This window comes from Oncorhynchus gorbuscha, unplaced genomic scaffold (assembly GCF_021184085.1).
Source record: "Oncorhynchus gorbuscha isolate QuinsamMale2020 ecotype Even-year unplaced genomic scaffold, OgorEven_v1.0 Un_scaffold_528, whole genome shotgun sequence".
In the NCBI taxonomy this organism is placed as follows: domain Eukaryota; kingdom Metazoa; phylum Chordata; class Actinopteri; order Salmoniformes; family Salmonidae; genus Oncorhynchus; species Oncorhynchus gorbuscha.
This window is the reverse complement of record NW_025745353.1, coordinates 283245-299226: the sequence shown is the minus strand read 5'-3', so window position 1 is coordinate 299226 and position 15982 is coordinate 283245. Positions and strand designations below refer to the sequence as shown.

At 51.5% G+C, this 15982-nt stretch overlaps 1 protein-coding gene across 1 annotated transcript in view; it reads left to right on the top strand.

Moving 5' to 3' along the window:
• The window catches only part of LOC124018474 (lysine-specific demethylase 4C-like), a 70745-nt gene that overhangs the window by 7022 nt on the left and 47741 nt on the right, over positions 1-15982 (top strand). The window contains exons 4-12 of the mRNA XM_046333803.1: positions 362-476; positions 1059-1252; positions 3464-3513; positions 3777-3880; positions 5104-5241; positions 5886-6076; positions 9550-9755; positions 10903-13294; positions 13333-13636. Of these exons, the coding sequence (XP_046189759.1) occupies positions 362-476; positions 1059-1252; positions 3464-3513; positions 3777-3880; positions 5104-5241; positions 5886-6076; positions 9550-9755; positions 10903-13294; positions 13333-13636 (3694 nt within the window). The remainder of the gene's footprint in view (positions 1-361; positions 477-1058; positions 1253-3463; positions 3514-3776; positions 3881-5103; positions 5242-5885; positions 6077-9549; positions 9756-10902; positions 13295-13332; positions 13637-15982) is intronic.

Genomic DNA, 15982 nt, shown 5'->3' with positions numbered 1-15982 from the left:
ACCTGAACTATGTGTTATATTTAGTAGTTATAACATAGATCTTCTACCTCTCCAGATACTGTACTCCCTCTACCTGAACTATAATGTGTTATATTTAGTAGTTATAACATAGATCTTCTACCTCTCCAGATATTGTACTCCCCGCTACCTGAACTATGTGTTATATTTAGTATAGTAGTTAAAACATAGATCTTCTACCTCTCCAGATACTGTACTCCCTCTACCTGAACTATGTGTTATATTTAGTATAGTAGTTAAAACATAGATCTTCTACCTCTCCAGATACTGTACTCCCTCTACCTGAACTATAATGTGTTATATTTAGTATAGTATTTATAACATAGATCTTCTACCTCTCCAGATATTGTACTCCCCGCTACCTGAACTATGAGGACTTGGAGAGGAAGTACTGGAAGAACCTGACCTTCGTATCTCCCATATATGGAGCTGATGTCCCCGGGAGCCTCTATGACGAGGTAGATATCAGTCTCTCTCTCCTCTCTGTCACTCATCACCGATCATCAGGATCTCTGTCATTTCACTCCCTGTATATTCCTTTCTAGTCATCCCAACCTCTCCTCTGTCCTGGTGAAGTATAGAGGAGGGGAATATCGGACACCTCAACTCTATCTTGTTGTTTCTCTCCCTTCTGTCTCATCTTCTCTCCTCCTCTCTCCCTTCTGTCTCATCTAATTCTCTCCTCCTCTCTCCTCCTCTCTCCCTTCTGTCTCATCTCTCCTTTATCCTCCTCTCTCTCTCTCTCTCTCTTCTGTCTTTCATCTAATTCTCTCTCCTCCTCTTGCCTCCTCTCTCCCTTCTGTCTTTCATCTAATTCTCTCTCCTCCTCTTGCCTCCTCTCTCCCTTCTGTCTTTCATCTAATTCTCTCTCCTCCTCTTGCCTCCTCTCTCCCTTCTGTCTTTCATCTAATTCTCTCTCCTCCTCTTGCCTCCCCTCTCCCTTCTGTCTTTCATCTAATTCTCTCTCCTCCTCTTGCCTCCTCTCTCCCTTCTGTCTTTCATCTAATTCTCTCTCCTCCTCTCTCCTCTCTCTCTTGTAGGGTATAGAGGAGTGGAACATCGGCCACCTCAACTCCATCCTGGATGTGATTGAAGAGGACTGTGGTGTTTCTATCCAGGGGGTGAACACACCCTACCTGTACTTCGGCATGTGGAAGACCAGCTTCTCCTGGCACACTGAAGACATGGACCTTTATAGCATCAACTACCTGCACTTTGGAGAGCCCAAGTCCTGGTAGGGGGATACTGTTATTTACTAGCATGGTGTGTCTCAGGCAAACTGAGAGGCGGGGTTAGAGGGAGAGATGGGTTGGAAGGGAGAGGGGAATTACTTCTTTATTCCTCCCTCGTAAGTCTCCCTCTTTCCACCTCCCTCTCTCCCCCTTTCCATCTCCCTCTCTCCCCCTTTCCATCTCCCTCTCTCCCCCTTTCCATCTCCCTCTCTCCCCCCCTTTCCATCTCCCTCTCTCCCCCCCTTTCCATCTCCCTCTCTCCCCCTTTCCATCTCCCTCTCTCCCCCCTTTCCATCTCCCTCTCTCCCCCCTTTCCATCTCCCTCTCTCCCCCTCTCCATCTCCCTCTCTCCCCCCCTCTCCATCTCCCTCTCTCCCCCTCTCCATCTCCCTCTCTCCCCCCTCTCCATCTCCCTCTCCACCCCCTCTCCATCTCCCTCTCTCCCCCTCTCCATCTCCCTCTCCACCCCCTTTCCACCTCCCTCTTTCCACTTCTCTCTCTCCCTCTTTCCCCCCTCTCTCTCTCCCTCTCTCTCTCCCTCTTTCCACCTCTCTCTCTCCCTCTCTCTCTCCCTCTTTCCACCTCTTTCCACCTCCCTCTCTCTCTCCCTCTTTCCACCTCCCTCTCTCTCTCCCTCTTTCCACCTCCCTCTCTCTCTCCCTCTTTCCACCTCCCTCTCTCTCTCCCTCTTTCCACCTCTCTCTCTCCCTCTTTCCACCTCCCTCTCTCTCTCCCTCTTTCCACCTCTCCCTCTTTCCACCTCTTTCCACCTCCCTCTCTCTCCCTCTTTCCACTTCTCTCTCTCTCTCCCTCTTCCTCTGTCTCTCTCTCCCTCTTTCCACCTCCCTCTCTCTCTCCCTCTTTCCACCTCCCTCTCTCTCTCCCTCTTTCCACCTCCCTCTCTCTCTCCCTCTTTCCACCTCCCTCTCTCCCTCTTTCTCCCTCTCTCCTCCCTCTTTCCACCTCTCCCTCTCTCCCCCTCTTTCCACCTCTCTCTCTCTCCCTCTTTCCACCTCCTCTCTCTCCCTCTTTCCACCTCTCTCTCCCTCTTTCCACCTCTCTCTCCCTCTTTCCACCTCCCTCTCTCTCTCCCTCTTTCCACCTCCCTCTCTCTCTCCCTCTTTCCACCTCCCTCTCTCTCTCCCTCTTTCCACCTCCCTCTCTCTCTCCCTCTTTCCACCTCCCTCTCTCTCTCCCTCTTTCCACCTCCCTCTCTCTCTCCCTCTTTCCACCTCCCTCTCTCTCTCCCTCTTTCCACCTCCTCTCTCTCTCCCTCTTTCCACCTCTCTCTCTCTCCCTCTTTCCACCTCCCTCTCTCTCCCTCTTTCCACCTCCCTCTCTCTCCCTCTTTCCACTTCTCTCTCTCCCTCTTTCCACCTCCCTCTCTCTCTCCCTCTTTCCACTTCACTCTCTCTCCCTCTTTCCACCTCCCTCTCTCTCTCCCTCTTTCCACCTCCTCTCTCTCTCCCTCTTTCCACCTCCCCTCCCTCTCTCTCCCTCTTTCCACCTCCCTCTCTCTCCCTCTTTCCACCCTCTCTCTCCCTCTTTCCACCTCCCTCCCTCTCTCCCCTTTCCACCTCCCTCTCTCTCCCTCTTTCCACCTCTCTCCCTCCCTCAGTCTCCCCATCTCTCTCTTCCCCTGGAGGTATACTGCTGTTCATTAGAGCAGGAAGCCCTGCAACACACACATGGTTCTCACCTCTCCCCACTTAGACACATTTCCCTGGAGGGGAGGACCACCAAGAAGCTCTTCTCTCAACCCCTCCTCACCCCTCACCTCTCCCACCCCTGGGGCAGTCCTCCCTCTCCCCTTACACTCACATACACACACCCTTACCTCAGACTGATAGTTGAATATGGGGCTTCTGATGGGGGAGAAGAGGTGTGGGTGTAATGGAATGCCTAAGAACCCAGCGGGAGTTCCACAGAGTTCCACAGAGTTCCACAGAGTTCCACAGAGTTCCACAGAGTTCCACAGAGTTCTACGTCAGGAACTTTAGAATAGGTAGAATTCCAAGGCTCACCACTAGGGGCCAGTATTGTCAGTGTAGAGGATGACACATCTAAACAGTTTGTCTCATACATAACACCTACCCAAACACTAGTTTACTGTTCACCTTCTGTGTTAACCTGACAAACATTGTCTCTGTCTACAGGTATAGTAACATCAGACACATTGTCTATATTAACAGACACATTGTCTCTGTCTACAGGTATGCCATCCCCCCTGAGCATGGGAAGAGACTGGAGAGACTGGCTACAGGTAAGCTTAGTTTAACTAGATGAAATATTAAGTTAAAAAAAGTAGAACACTTAGGCAGAGTTTAGACAGGCAGCCCAATTCTGGCCTGTCTAAATGCGGTCTTAGGAGGATAGACCTAAATTATTGTACCCAAAAGCACTGTGTTGACTCTGTCAATCTATCTAACAGTCTCTCCACGTTCTGTGTGTGTGTGTGTGTGTGTGTGTGTGTGTGTGTGTGTGTGTGTGTGTGTGTGTGTGTGTGTGTGTGTGTGTGTGTTCCAGGTTTCTTCCCCAATGGGTTTAAAGGGTGTGAGGCTTTTCTCCGTCACAAGATGACCCTGATCTCCCCTTCTATCCTGAAGAAGTACAGCATCCCCTTCGACAAGGTGAGACAAACTGACTGGCTCAACTGTCACTTTTTAAAAGCCTTTCGTCTCAACTGTCACTTTTTAAAAGCCTTTCGTCTCAACTGTCACTTTTTAAAAGCCTTTCGTCTCAACTGTCACTTTTTAAAAGCCTTTCGTCTCAACTGTCACTTTTTAAAAGCCTTTCGTCTCAACTGTCACAAAGCCTTTCGTCTCAACTGTCACTTTTTAAAAGCCATCTCAACTGTCACTTTTTAAAAGCCTTTAATCTCAACTGTCACTTTTTAAAAGCCTTTCGTCTCAACTGTCACTTTTTAAAAGCCTTTCGTCTTCGTCTCAACTGTCACTTTTTAAAAGCCTTTCGTCTCAACTGTCACTTTTTAAAAGCCTTTCGTCTCAACTGTCACTTTTTAAAAGCCTTTCGTCTCAACTGTCACTTTTTAAAAGCCTTTTCTCAACTGTCACTTTTTAAAAGCCTTTCGTCTCAACTGTCACTTTTTAAAAGCCTTTCGTCTCAACTGTCTCAACTGTCACTTTTTAAAAGCCTTTCGTCTCAACTGTCACTTTTTAAAAGCCTTTCGTCTCAACTGTCACTTTTTAAAAGCCTTTCGTCTCAACTGTCACTTTTTAAAAGCCTTTCGTCTCAACTGTCACTTTTTAAAAGCCTTTCGTCTCAACTGTCACTTTTTAAAAGCCTTTTCTCAACTGTCACTTTTTAAAAGCCTTTCGTCTCAACTGTCACTTTTTAAAAGCCTTTCGTCTCAACTGTCACTTTTTAAAAGCCTTTCGTCTCAACTGTCACTTTTTAAAAGCCTTTCGTCTCAACTGTCACTTTTTAAAAGCCTTTCATCTCAACTGTCACTTTTTAAAAAACTGTCACTTTTTCGTCTCAACTGTCACTTTTTAAAAGCCTTTCGTCTCAACTGTCACTTTTTAAAAGCCTTTCGTCTCAACTGTCACTTTTTCAACTGTCACTTTTTAAAAGCCTTTCGTCTCAACTGTCACTTTTTAAAAGCCTTTCGTCTCAACTGCCACTTTTTTGTTTTGTCCTCAATAACTCCAGATCACCCAGGAGGCAGGAGAGTTTTGTCCTCAATAACTCCCTCCTCCCCCCTCTCTCCAGATCACCCAGGAGGCAGGAGAGTTTTGTCCTCAATAACTCCCTCCTCCCCCCTCTCTCCAGATCACCCAGGAGGCAGGAGAGTTTTGTCCTCATTAACTCCCTCCTCCCCCCCTCTCTCCAGATCACCCAGGAGGCAGGAGAGTTTATGATCACCTTTCCGTATGGTTACCACGCTGGCTTCAACCACGGCTTCAACTGTGCCGAGTCGACCAACTTCGCTAGTGTCCGATGGATCGACTACGGCAAGGTGGCCACTCAGGTAAGATGAAGAGAACGCCACGCTGTTTACTCTGAACTATTTCTGTTGTGTGTATTTCCACGTGGAACCAGGGATCCCTCCAGAACTATGGTCAGTACCTCTGGGGGGAGGCAGTACTTCTGGGTCTCAGGGCAGGTGATGTCACTTTCACAATGGAAGCTTCTAGCACACACAGCTAACAAGCTAGAGATTCTACTTCCCCCTGGACACACAGCTAACAAGCTAGAGATTCTACTTCCCCCTGGACACACACAGCTAACAAGCTAGAGATTCTACTTCCCCCTGGACACACACAGCTAACAAGCTAGAGATTCTACTTCCCCTGCACACACTAAATAGTATGCTAGTCTGGTCTAGTCTCCATTTGTGGAGGGTTCCACACTAAATAGTATGCTAGTCTGGTTCCTAACCCTCCTCCCTACCTCTCTAGTCTCCATTTCTGGAGAGGTTCCACACTAAATAGTATGCTAGTCTGGTTCCTAACCCTCCTCCCTTCCTCCCCTAGTCTCAAATTGCGGAGAGGTTCCACACTAAATAGTATGCTAGTCTGGTTCCTAACCCTCCTCCCTTCCTCCCCTAGTCTCCATTTGTGGAGAGGTTCCACACTAAATAGTATGCTAAGTCCCTTCTCCCCTCCTCCCTAGTGTACATGCAGTAAAGACATGGTGAAGATCAGCATGGATCCCTTTGTGAAGTGGTTCCAGCCGGACCGCTATGCTGTGTGGAAGCTGGGGAAAGACTCCTGTCCTCTGGACCACACCCGAGCCACGCCCGCCACCACCCCAGAACTGCAGAACTGGCTCCAGCGCAGCCGGGTCAAGACCCCTGTGAACAGGTATGGAGGGGAGGAGGGAGGAGGGGATGGAGGAGTGTGGGAGGAGGAGGAGGATGGAGGGGGAGGAGGAGTATGGGGATGGAGGGGTGTGGGAGGAGGAGGAAGGTGGAGGGGTGTGGGAGGGAGGATGGAGGGAGGAGGAGGATGGAGGGAGGAGGAGGATGGGGATGGAGGGGTGTTGGAGGAGGGAGGAGGAAGATGGAGGGGTGTGGGAGGAGGGGGATGGGGAGGGAGGAGGAGGAGTATGGGGATGGAGGGGTGTGGGAGGAGGAGGAGGGGGATGGGGAGGGAGGAGGAGTATGGGGATGGAGGGGTGTTGGAGGAGGAAGATGGAGGGGTGGGAGGGAGGAGGATGGAGGGAGGAGGAGGATGGAGGATGGGGAGGGAGGGAGGGGTGTGGGAGGAGTTTGGATGTGGATGGAGGAGGGAGGAGGAAAATTGAGGGGGTGGGAGGAGGATGGGGATGGAGGGGTGTGGGAGGAGGATGGGGATGGAGGGGTGTGGGAGGAGGATGGGGATGGAGGGGTGTGGGAGGAGGATGGGGATGGAGGGGTGTGGGAGGGGGAGGGAGGATGGGGATGGAGGGGTGTGGGAGGAGGATGGGGATGGAGGGGTGAGGGAGGGGGAGGGAGGATGGGGATGGAGGGGTGTGGGAGGGGGAGGGAGGATGGGGATGGAGGGGTGTGGGAGGGGGAGGGAGGATGGGGATGGAGGGGTGTGGGAGGAGGATGGGGATGGAGGGGTGAGGGAGGGGGAGGGAGGATGGGGATGGAGGGGTGTGGGAGGGGGAGGGAGGATGGGGATGGAGGGGTGTGGGAGGGGAGGGAGGATGGGGATGGAGGGGTGTGGGAGGGGAGGGAGGATGGGGATGGAGGGGTGTGGGAGGGGAGGGAGGATGGGGATGGAGGGGTGTGGGAGGGGAGGGAGGATGGGGATGGAGGGGTGGGGGGGAGGGAGGATGGGGATGGAGGGGTGTGGGAGGGGAGGGAGGATGGGGGTGGAGGGGTGTGGGAGGGGAGGGAGGATGGGGATGGAGGGGTGTGGGAGGGGAGGGAGGATGGGGATGGAGGGGTGTGGGAGGGGAGGGAGGATGGGGGTGGAGGGGGTGGGAGGGGGAGGGAGGATGGGGGTGGAGGGTGTGGGAGGATGGGGATGGAGGGGTGTGGGAGGGGGAGGGAGGATGGGGGTGGAGGGGGAGGGAGGATGGGGATGGAGGGGTGTGGGAGGGGAGGGAGGATGGGGGTGGAGGGGTGTGGGAGGGGAGGGAGGATGGAGGGGTGTGGGAGGGGAGGGAGGATGGGGATGGAGGGGTGTGGGAGGGGAGGGAGGATGGGGTGGAGGGGTGTGGGAGGAGGAGGGAGGATGGGGGTGGAGGGGTGTGGGAGGGGGAGGGAGGATGGGGATGGAGGGGTGTGGGAGGGGGAGGGAGGATGGGGGGGTGGGAGGGGAGGGAGGATGGAGGGGTGTGGGAGGGGGAGGGAGGATGGGGGTGGAGGGGGAGGGAGGATGGGGGGGAGGGGTGTGGGAGGGGGAGGGAGGATGGGGGTGGAGGGGAGGGAGGATGGGGGTGGAGGGGTGTGGGAGGGGGAGGGAGGATGGGGGTGGAGGGGTGTGGGAGGAGGATGGAGGATGGGGGGTGTGGGAGGGGAGGGAGGATGGGGGGTGTGGGAGGGGGAGGGAGGATGGGGGTGGAGGGGTGTGGGAGGGGAGGGAGGATGGGGGGTGTGGGAGGGGAGGGAGGATGGGGGTGGAGGGGTGTGGGAGGGGGAGGGAGGATGGGGGATGGGGGTGGAGGGGTGTGGGAGGGGAGGGAGGATGGGGGTGTGGGAGGGGAGGGAGGATGGGGGTGGAGGGGTGTGGGAGGGGAGGGAGGATGGGGGATGGGGGTGGAGGGGTGTGGGAGGGGAGGGAGGATGGGGGGTGTGGGAGGGGGGAGGGAGGATGGGGGTGGAGGGGTGTGGGAGGGGAGGGAGGATGGGGATGGAGGGGTGTGGGAGGGGAGGGAGGATGGGGATGGAGGGGTGTGGGAGGGGAGGGAGGATGGGGATGGAGGGGTGTGGGGGGGGAGGGAGGATGGGGATGGAGGGGTGTGGGAGGAGGAGGGAGGATGGGGATGGAGGGGTGTGGGAGGAGGAGGGAGGATGGGGATGGAGGGGTGTGGGAGGAGGATGGGGGGTGTGGGGGGAGGAGGGAGGATGGGGGTGGAGGGGTGTGGGAGGAGGAGGATGGGGGTGGAGGGGTGAGGGGAGGGGAGGGAGGAGGGGGATGGAGGGGTGTGGGAGGGGGAGGGAGGGAGGGTGGAGGGGTGTGGGGGGGGAGGAGGATGGGGATGGAGGGGTGTGGGAGGAGGAGGGAGGATGGGGGTGGAGGGGTGTGGGAGGAGGAGGGAGGATGGGGGTGGAGGGGTGTGGGAGGAGGAGGGAGGATGGGGGTGGAGGGGTGTGGGAGGGGGAGGGAGGATGGGGGTGGAGGGTGTGGGAGGGGAGGGAGGATGGGGGTGGAGGGTGTGGGAGGAGGAGGGAGGATGGGGGTGGAGGGGTGTGGGAGGAGGAGGGAGGATGGGGGTGGAGGGGTGTGGGAGGAGGAGGGAGGATGGGGGTGGAGGGGTGTGGGAGGAGGAGGGAGGATGGGGGTGGAGGGGTGTGGGGGAGGAGGGAGGGGGGTGGAGGGGTGTGGGAGGAGGAGGGAGGATGGGGGTGGAGGGGTGTGGGAGGAGGAGGGAGGATGGGGGTGGAGGGGTGTGGGAGGAGGAGGGAGGATGGGGATGGAGGGGTGTGGGAGGAGGAGGGAGGATGGGGGTGGAGGGGTGTGGGAGGAGGAGGGAGGATGGGGGTGGAGGGGTGTGGGAGGAGGAGGGAGGAGGGAGGATGGAGGGGTGTGGGAGGAGGAGGGAGGATGGGGATGGAGGGGTGTGGGAGGAGGAGGGAGGATGGGGGTGGAGGGGGTGGGAGGAGGAGGGAGGATGGGGGTGGAGGGGTGTGGGAGGAGGAGGGAGGATGGGGGTGGAGGGGTGTGGGAGGAGGAGGGAGGATGGGGGTGGAGGGGTGTGGGAGGAGGAGGGAGGATGGGGGTGGAGGGGTGTGGGAGGAGGAGGGAGGATGGGGGTGGAGGGGTGTGGGAGGAGGAGGGAGGATGGGGATGGAGGGGTGTGGGAGGAGGAGGGAGGATGGGGGTGGAGGGGTGTGGGAGGAGGAGGGAGGATGGGGGTGGAGGGGTGTGGGAGGAGGAGGGAGGATGGAGGGGTGTGGGAGGAGGAGGGAGGATGGGGATGGAGGGGTGTGGGAGGGGGGGGAGGGGGAGGGAGGATGGAGGGGTGTGGGAGGAGGAGGGAGGAGGGGGGTGGAGGGGGTGTGGGAGGGGGAGGGGGAGGGGGAGGGAGGATGGAGGGTGTGGGAGGAGGGGGTGGAGAACCATTGTAAATTGTTCTGAATATGTGGCATGTCAAAGAGATGCTAAATGTGTCCCCTTTACAGCAGCCTCTCACACCCACGGACCAGATCCAAGCGTCTGAGGACCAGCGAGGAGCCTGTTGCCTTGGAGGGGTGCTCTGTCCTGGGTAGGAGGAGGGGCCTCGGAGGCACCCTGGGCCCCAAGGTCCGGAGAGGCTGCAGGGCTGGGGAGGATGAGGACGATGAGGAGGAAGGAGAGGGTCAGACTGAGAATACACTCCGGCTCCCTGGTAAGAGATTAGTTGATTTGATTCTGAATGATTTATTGATCGAAGGTAAGAGATCCTATTAAATGACTAGAGGGGCTTTGTCATGAACCTTCAACATTCCAGAATGGGATTAAAATGTCAGCCATATTGGTCAGGGAGAAATCCAAACCGGTCTAATTGGAATGAATGGCAGTAGAGGCATAATTCTACGACTTAAAATAAAACTAAGGTGTGTGTGATATATCAGAAATTATGCAATATAATTATTGTCAACCTAAAATATTGTTTTAAAAAAACTGAATGGGAACCATTTGTCTAAAACAGTCTGGCTAACTAACAGATATACAGTGCAGATGAAATGCTTTAACTTCGTTATTTTACACCATGTCTTATAAACAGCACTGGTAAAGCGTGGTGGACCAACTCCCTGACCAAAATGGCTGCCGTTTATCCCATCATAAGCAGGTTCATGTCCATTCTAGAATTATAATTCCTAATTCTATGGGTATCCCATCATAAGCAGGTTCATGTCCATTCTAGAATTGTAATTTCTAAAATTGTAATTCCTAATTCTATGGGTAACTCATCATAAGCAGGTTCATGTCCATTCTATAATTGTAATTTCTAGAATTGTAATTCCTAATTCTATGGGTAACTCATCATAAGCAGGTCCATTCTAGAATTGTAATTCCTAATTCTATGGGTAACCCATCATAAGCAGGTTCATTCTAGAACTGTAATTCCTAATTCTATGGGTAACTCATCATAAGCAGGTTCATTCTAGAATTGTAATTCCTAATTCTATGGGTAACTCATCATAAGCAGGTTCATTCTAGAACTGTAATTCCTTATTCTATGGGTAACCCATCATAAGCAGGTTCATTCTAGAACTGTAATTCCTTATTCTATGGGTAACCCATCATAAGCAGGTTCATTCTAGAACTGTAATTCCTAATTCTATGAGTAACTCATCATAAGCAGGTCCATTCTAGAACTGTAATTCCTAATTCTTTGCGTTAGAGATCCAAACGGACCCAAGCGTTTTTCTTCTGTTATATCTTCTGGATTCCAGTCCATGTTGACTAATATTTTATCATCCAAATGTTGTTGTTTTTTCACCATCTCAAAGATATTTTTTTTTTAATTATGTTGTGTCTCTGTTCCACAGGTCCTTGTCGGCAGATGTGTGTGGTGAAAGTCAACAGAATGGAAGTGGAGAGTGACCGGTTGGCCTTCCCCTGTCCTCCTGAACCTCTGCGCCCCTCGTCTTTCACCTCTCCCTCACCCTCTTCCAACTTCTCTTCTCGACCCTCTCCCTCTCTGACCCCTGTCTCAGTGGACACCACAGAACAAGGGACAGGGGCGGGGACTCACCCTTCACCCCATCTGCATCCCACTAACCCCCCACAGAACCCCTCAGGGTCAGAGTTCGCAGAGGTCATTAAAGGACCCCATCAGAGGTCCGAGGCTGCCCCTACACCTGCCCGATCAGAAAGAAGAGAAATCCCCGGAGGACCGTTTAAGTCAGTATGTATAGAATTGACTCCACTGGGACAGGTTCCCGAGGACTGCTCTGTGGATGTCCACCCCTCTCCAGACCCCTTACGGACCAGGTTACCTTCCCCCAGAACGGTGCACCCGACTGGGGCTCAGGGTTGTACGGACTCTGCCTGTGGCCCTGGAGCTTTTCATTCAAGTTCTTCAGCCGTAGAGAAGTCGTCTTTAAACCTAACCTCAACCCTACTCCCCGGCACTGAGTATAAAATGGATACGTGCCATGGTACTGCGGTTAATACTACTACTACTACTACTACTACTACACACAGCAGTCACACCTCTGAAAGCAAAACACCAGCACTTTACAATGACATTTACACGAATACTGACTCTGGGTCCAGAGGACGTGTTATTTCCAACTCTAGTTCTGGTTCTGGTCCAGCTAACTTGTTCAGGTGTAGTGAAAAAAACTGCACTCCCGTTGAAAACCGTTCCTCTCTCCCTATGTGTACTACACACAACAGTGTCCCCGTACAAAACCCTTCCCTTCTTCCGAGGTGTAGTTTACGAGACTGTTGCCCTCCTCTCCTCCAGAGGAACAACGGGGTGGACATGCCTTTCCTCACTCCAGAACTGTCTGGAGAGACCAGGTTCTGCCCTCCCCTGCCGCCCGTTCTCACCCAGGAGATGCCCTCCCTCACACTCGCCGTCAGCGGAGGTCACGCCGAGATCAAAGGTCCGAGGTCGTCGTCGTCCTCCTCCTCGACTGGCCGACACGGTGGTGCTCTAACCTTACCGGATTTGCCGGGCAGTCACCCGGTCCTCGCCCCCGTGCTCCGACGCGAGACACCCACGGCCCTCTCGCCAGGAACGGAGACGTTAACGGACGAGGAGTTGGCGTCAAAGAAGTTGGAGGAAGAGGATTTTCCACCGTTAGCGCCTTACAGAGACTGGAGCTTGGGTTCTGCTGAAGACCACCATAGACCAGAGCTGGATTTACAGTTAGCGGCTTACGTGGCTAATGCAACTAGCAATGCTCGGCCCAAAATGGCCGCCTCTGATCACAAAATGGCCCCCTCTCGGCACTCTGGTCCTACTGAAGACCACCACCATAGGCCAGAGTTGGAGTCACAGGTAGCAGCTTACGCGGCGGCTAGTGCAACCAGCGACGCTCAACCCGAAATGGACGCCTCTCTGCACAAAATGGCCGCCGACGCTTCCCATCTAGAAACACTACCAATCCAAACATCGTCTGAGACGGTGCTGACCACCGACAACCACTGTAGTCGAACCTCCGCGGAGACCCATGCTAGCAATAATAACCACATGCTCTGTGACGTCACACTACTGCCAACGCAGCAAATCCAGAAACGCGGGTCCTCGACGGCAACCGTATCCATGGACTCCGACTCAGAAGGACCCTCTCAAAGAGACGATGTATTTAGAGACTCCAGTACTCAGGGTTTATATCTAGCTAGCGCCAGTTTGACTTCTAAAGATACGTTGGCCCACTCGTCTGAGCTGAGTGAATTGAATGACCATTCAGCAACAGTACAACACCAACACAACCATGACCAAACTCCACACTCAAACATGGATGCCGTTTGTAGTTCCCAAAACCTGGATTCCATTTGTAGTTCCCAAAACGTGGATTCCATTTGTAGTTCCCAAAACGTGGATTCTATTTGTAGTTCCCAAAACGTGGATTCCATTTGTAGTTCCCAAAACGTGGATTCCATTTGTATTTCTCGAAACGTGGACTCTGTTTGTAGTTCCCAAAGCCTCTACCTGGAGCCCAAACCTTTCTCAGATGGCATCTGGAAGAACCTCAACTCCCAGAGTCCTGCGGTGCTCATCGAGAGCCTCCACCACCCGGAGCTCCCCGCCGACTATACCCACGATGCACTACCTTACACCATGTGGACCGAGCCGCAGTGCAAAGAGGTCACGGACCTTGATCACGAAACTGAGACGGACGACCAGGACCCGGAGGGACATGGGGACGGGCCTCTCACCTGGGCCCAGCTGGAGTCCACCTCTCTGGGGTCGGCCGGTGTCGGGGAGCCCCTGGGCCTCTGTGGAGAGTTTGAGCTCCAGAGAGGGAGGTGGAGGCAGCAGAAGCCCTGGCTCTGTGCAGGGAACTGGGGGTGGAGAGGGAGGCCGAGGGGGCTCTAGAACCTGACCCTCCCGAATCGCCCTTGGAGGAGAGACCGGGGGAAGGGGAGGTGTCAGATATGGAAGGGGGAGATTCGGAGGATGAGGGGCAGAGCAGCACGAGGGAGGAGAGTAGTAGTGAGTCATCGGAAGGAGAGGCTGAAGAAGAGGAAGGGGAGGAAGACTATGATAATGATTTGAGCGACTTTGAGTGTGGCGACTCAGGGCTGGAACCTGGAGAGGTTTGCACTGTGCGTATGGCTGCTGAGACACATAAACACGATCACACACACATATATACGATAACACACACACATACGATAACACACACATATATATACGATCACACACACATATATACGATCACACACACATATATATACGATAACACACACACATATATATACGATCACACACACATATATACGATAACACACACATATATACGATAACACACACACACACACATATATACGATAACACACACACATATATACGATAACACACATATATATACGATAACACACACACACATATACGATCACACACACATATATACGATAACACACATATATACGATAACACACACACACATATACGATCACACACACACACATACGATAACACACACACACACATATATACGATAACACACACACACACACACATATATATACGATAACACACACACATATATACGATAACACACACACACACACATATATACGATAACACACACACACACACATATATACGATAACACACACACACACACACACATACGATCACACACACATACGATCACACACACATACGAACACACACACACACACACACATACGATAACACACAAATATACGATAACACACACACACACACACACACACACACACACACATATATACGATAACACACACACATATATACGATAACACACACACATATATACGATAACACACACACATATATACGATAACACACACACACACACATATATACGATAACACACACACACACACACACACACATACGATCACACACACATACGAACACACACACACACACACACACACACACACACACACACACATACGATAACACACAAATATACGATAACACACACACACACACACATATATACGATAACACACACACATATATACGATAACACACACACGTATATACGATAACACACACACACATACGATAACACACACACACACACACACACATATATACGATAACACACACACATATATACAATAACACACACACACACACACACATACGATAACACACACACACACACACACACACACACACACACACACACATATATACGATAACACACACACACACATATATACGATAACACACACACACACACACACATATATACGATAACACACACACATATATACGATAACACACACACACACACACACATACGATAACACACACACATATATACGATAACACACACACACACACACACATACGATAACACACACACACATACGATAACACACACACACATACGATAACACACACACACATACGATAACACACACACACACATACGATAACACACACACACACATACGATAACACACACACACACATACGATAACACACACATACACACATACGATAACACACACATACACACATACGATAAAACACACATACACACATACGATAAAACACACATACACACATACGATAAAACACACATACACACATACGATAACACACACATACACACATACGTTAACACACACATACACACATACGATAAAACACACATACACACATACGATAAAACACACATACACACATACGATAACACACACATACACACATATGATAACACACACATACACACATACGATAACACACACATACACACATACGATAAAACACACATACACACATATGATAACACACACATACACACATACGATAACACACACATACACACATATGATAACACACACGCTTTGGAAAATACCCATTTTAATCCTTTTGATTATCTTTTCAACACCATGTTATATATATATATACACCATGTTATATATATATATATACACCATGTTATATATATATATACACCATGTTATATATATACACACCATGTTATATATATATATATATACACCATGTTATATATAATCAAAGACTGGTTTTATTATGCGTTATATATATATATATACACCATGTTATATATATATATACACCATGTTATATATAATCAAAGACTGGTTTTATTATGCGTTATATATATATATACACCATGTTATATATATATACACCATGTTATATATATATATACCATGTTATATATAATCAAAGACTGGTTTTATTATGCGTTTCAGAAATGTACCAACGACATTAGTTCCCACGTTTAGCTGCACGGTGACCATAGTTTTGTCCCAATTGGCACCATGTTCCCTATATAGGGCATTACTTTTGAACAGGGGCTTAGTCAAAATACCCCTATTGGGGCCCCTGTCAAAATAACCCTATTGGGGCCCCGGTCAAAATACCCCTATTGGGGCCCCGGTCAAAATAACCCTATTGGGGCCCCTGTCAAAATA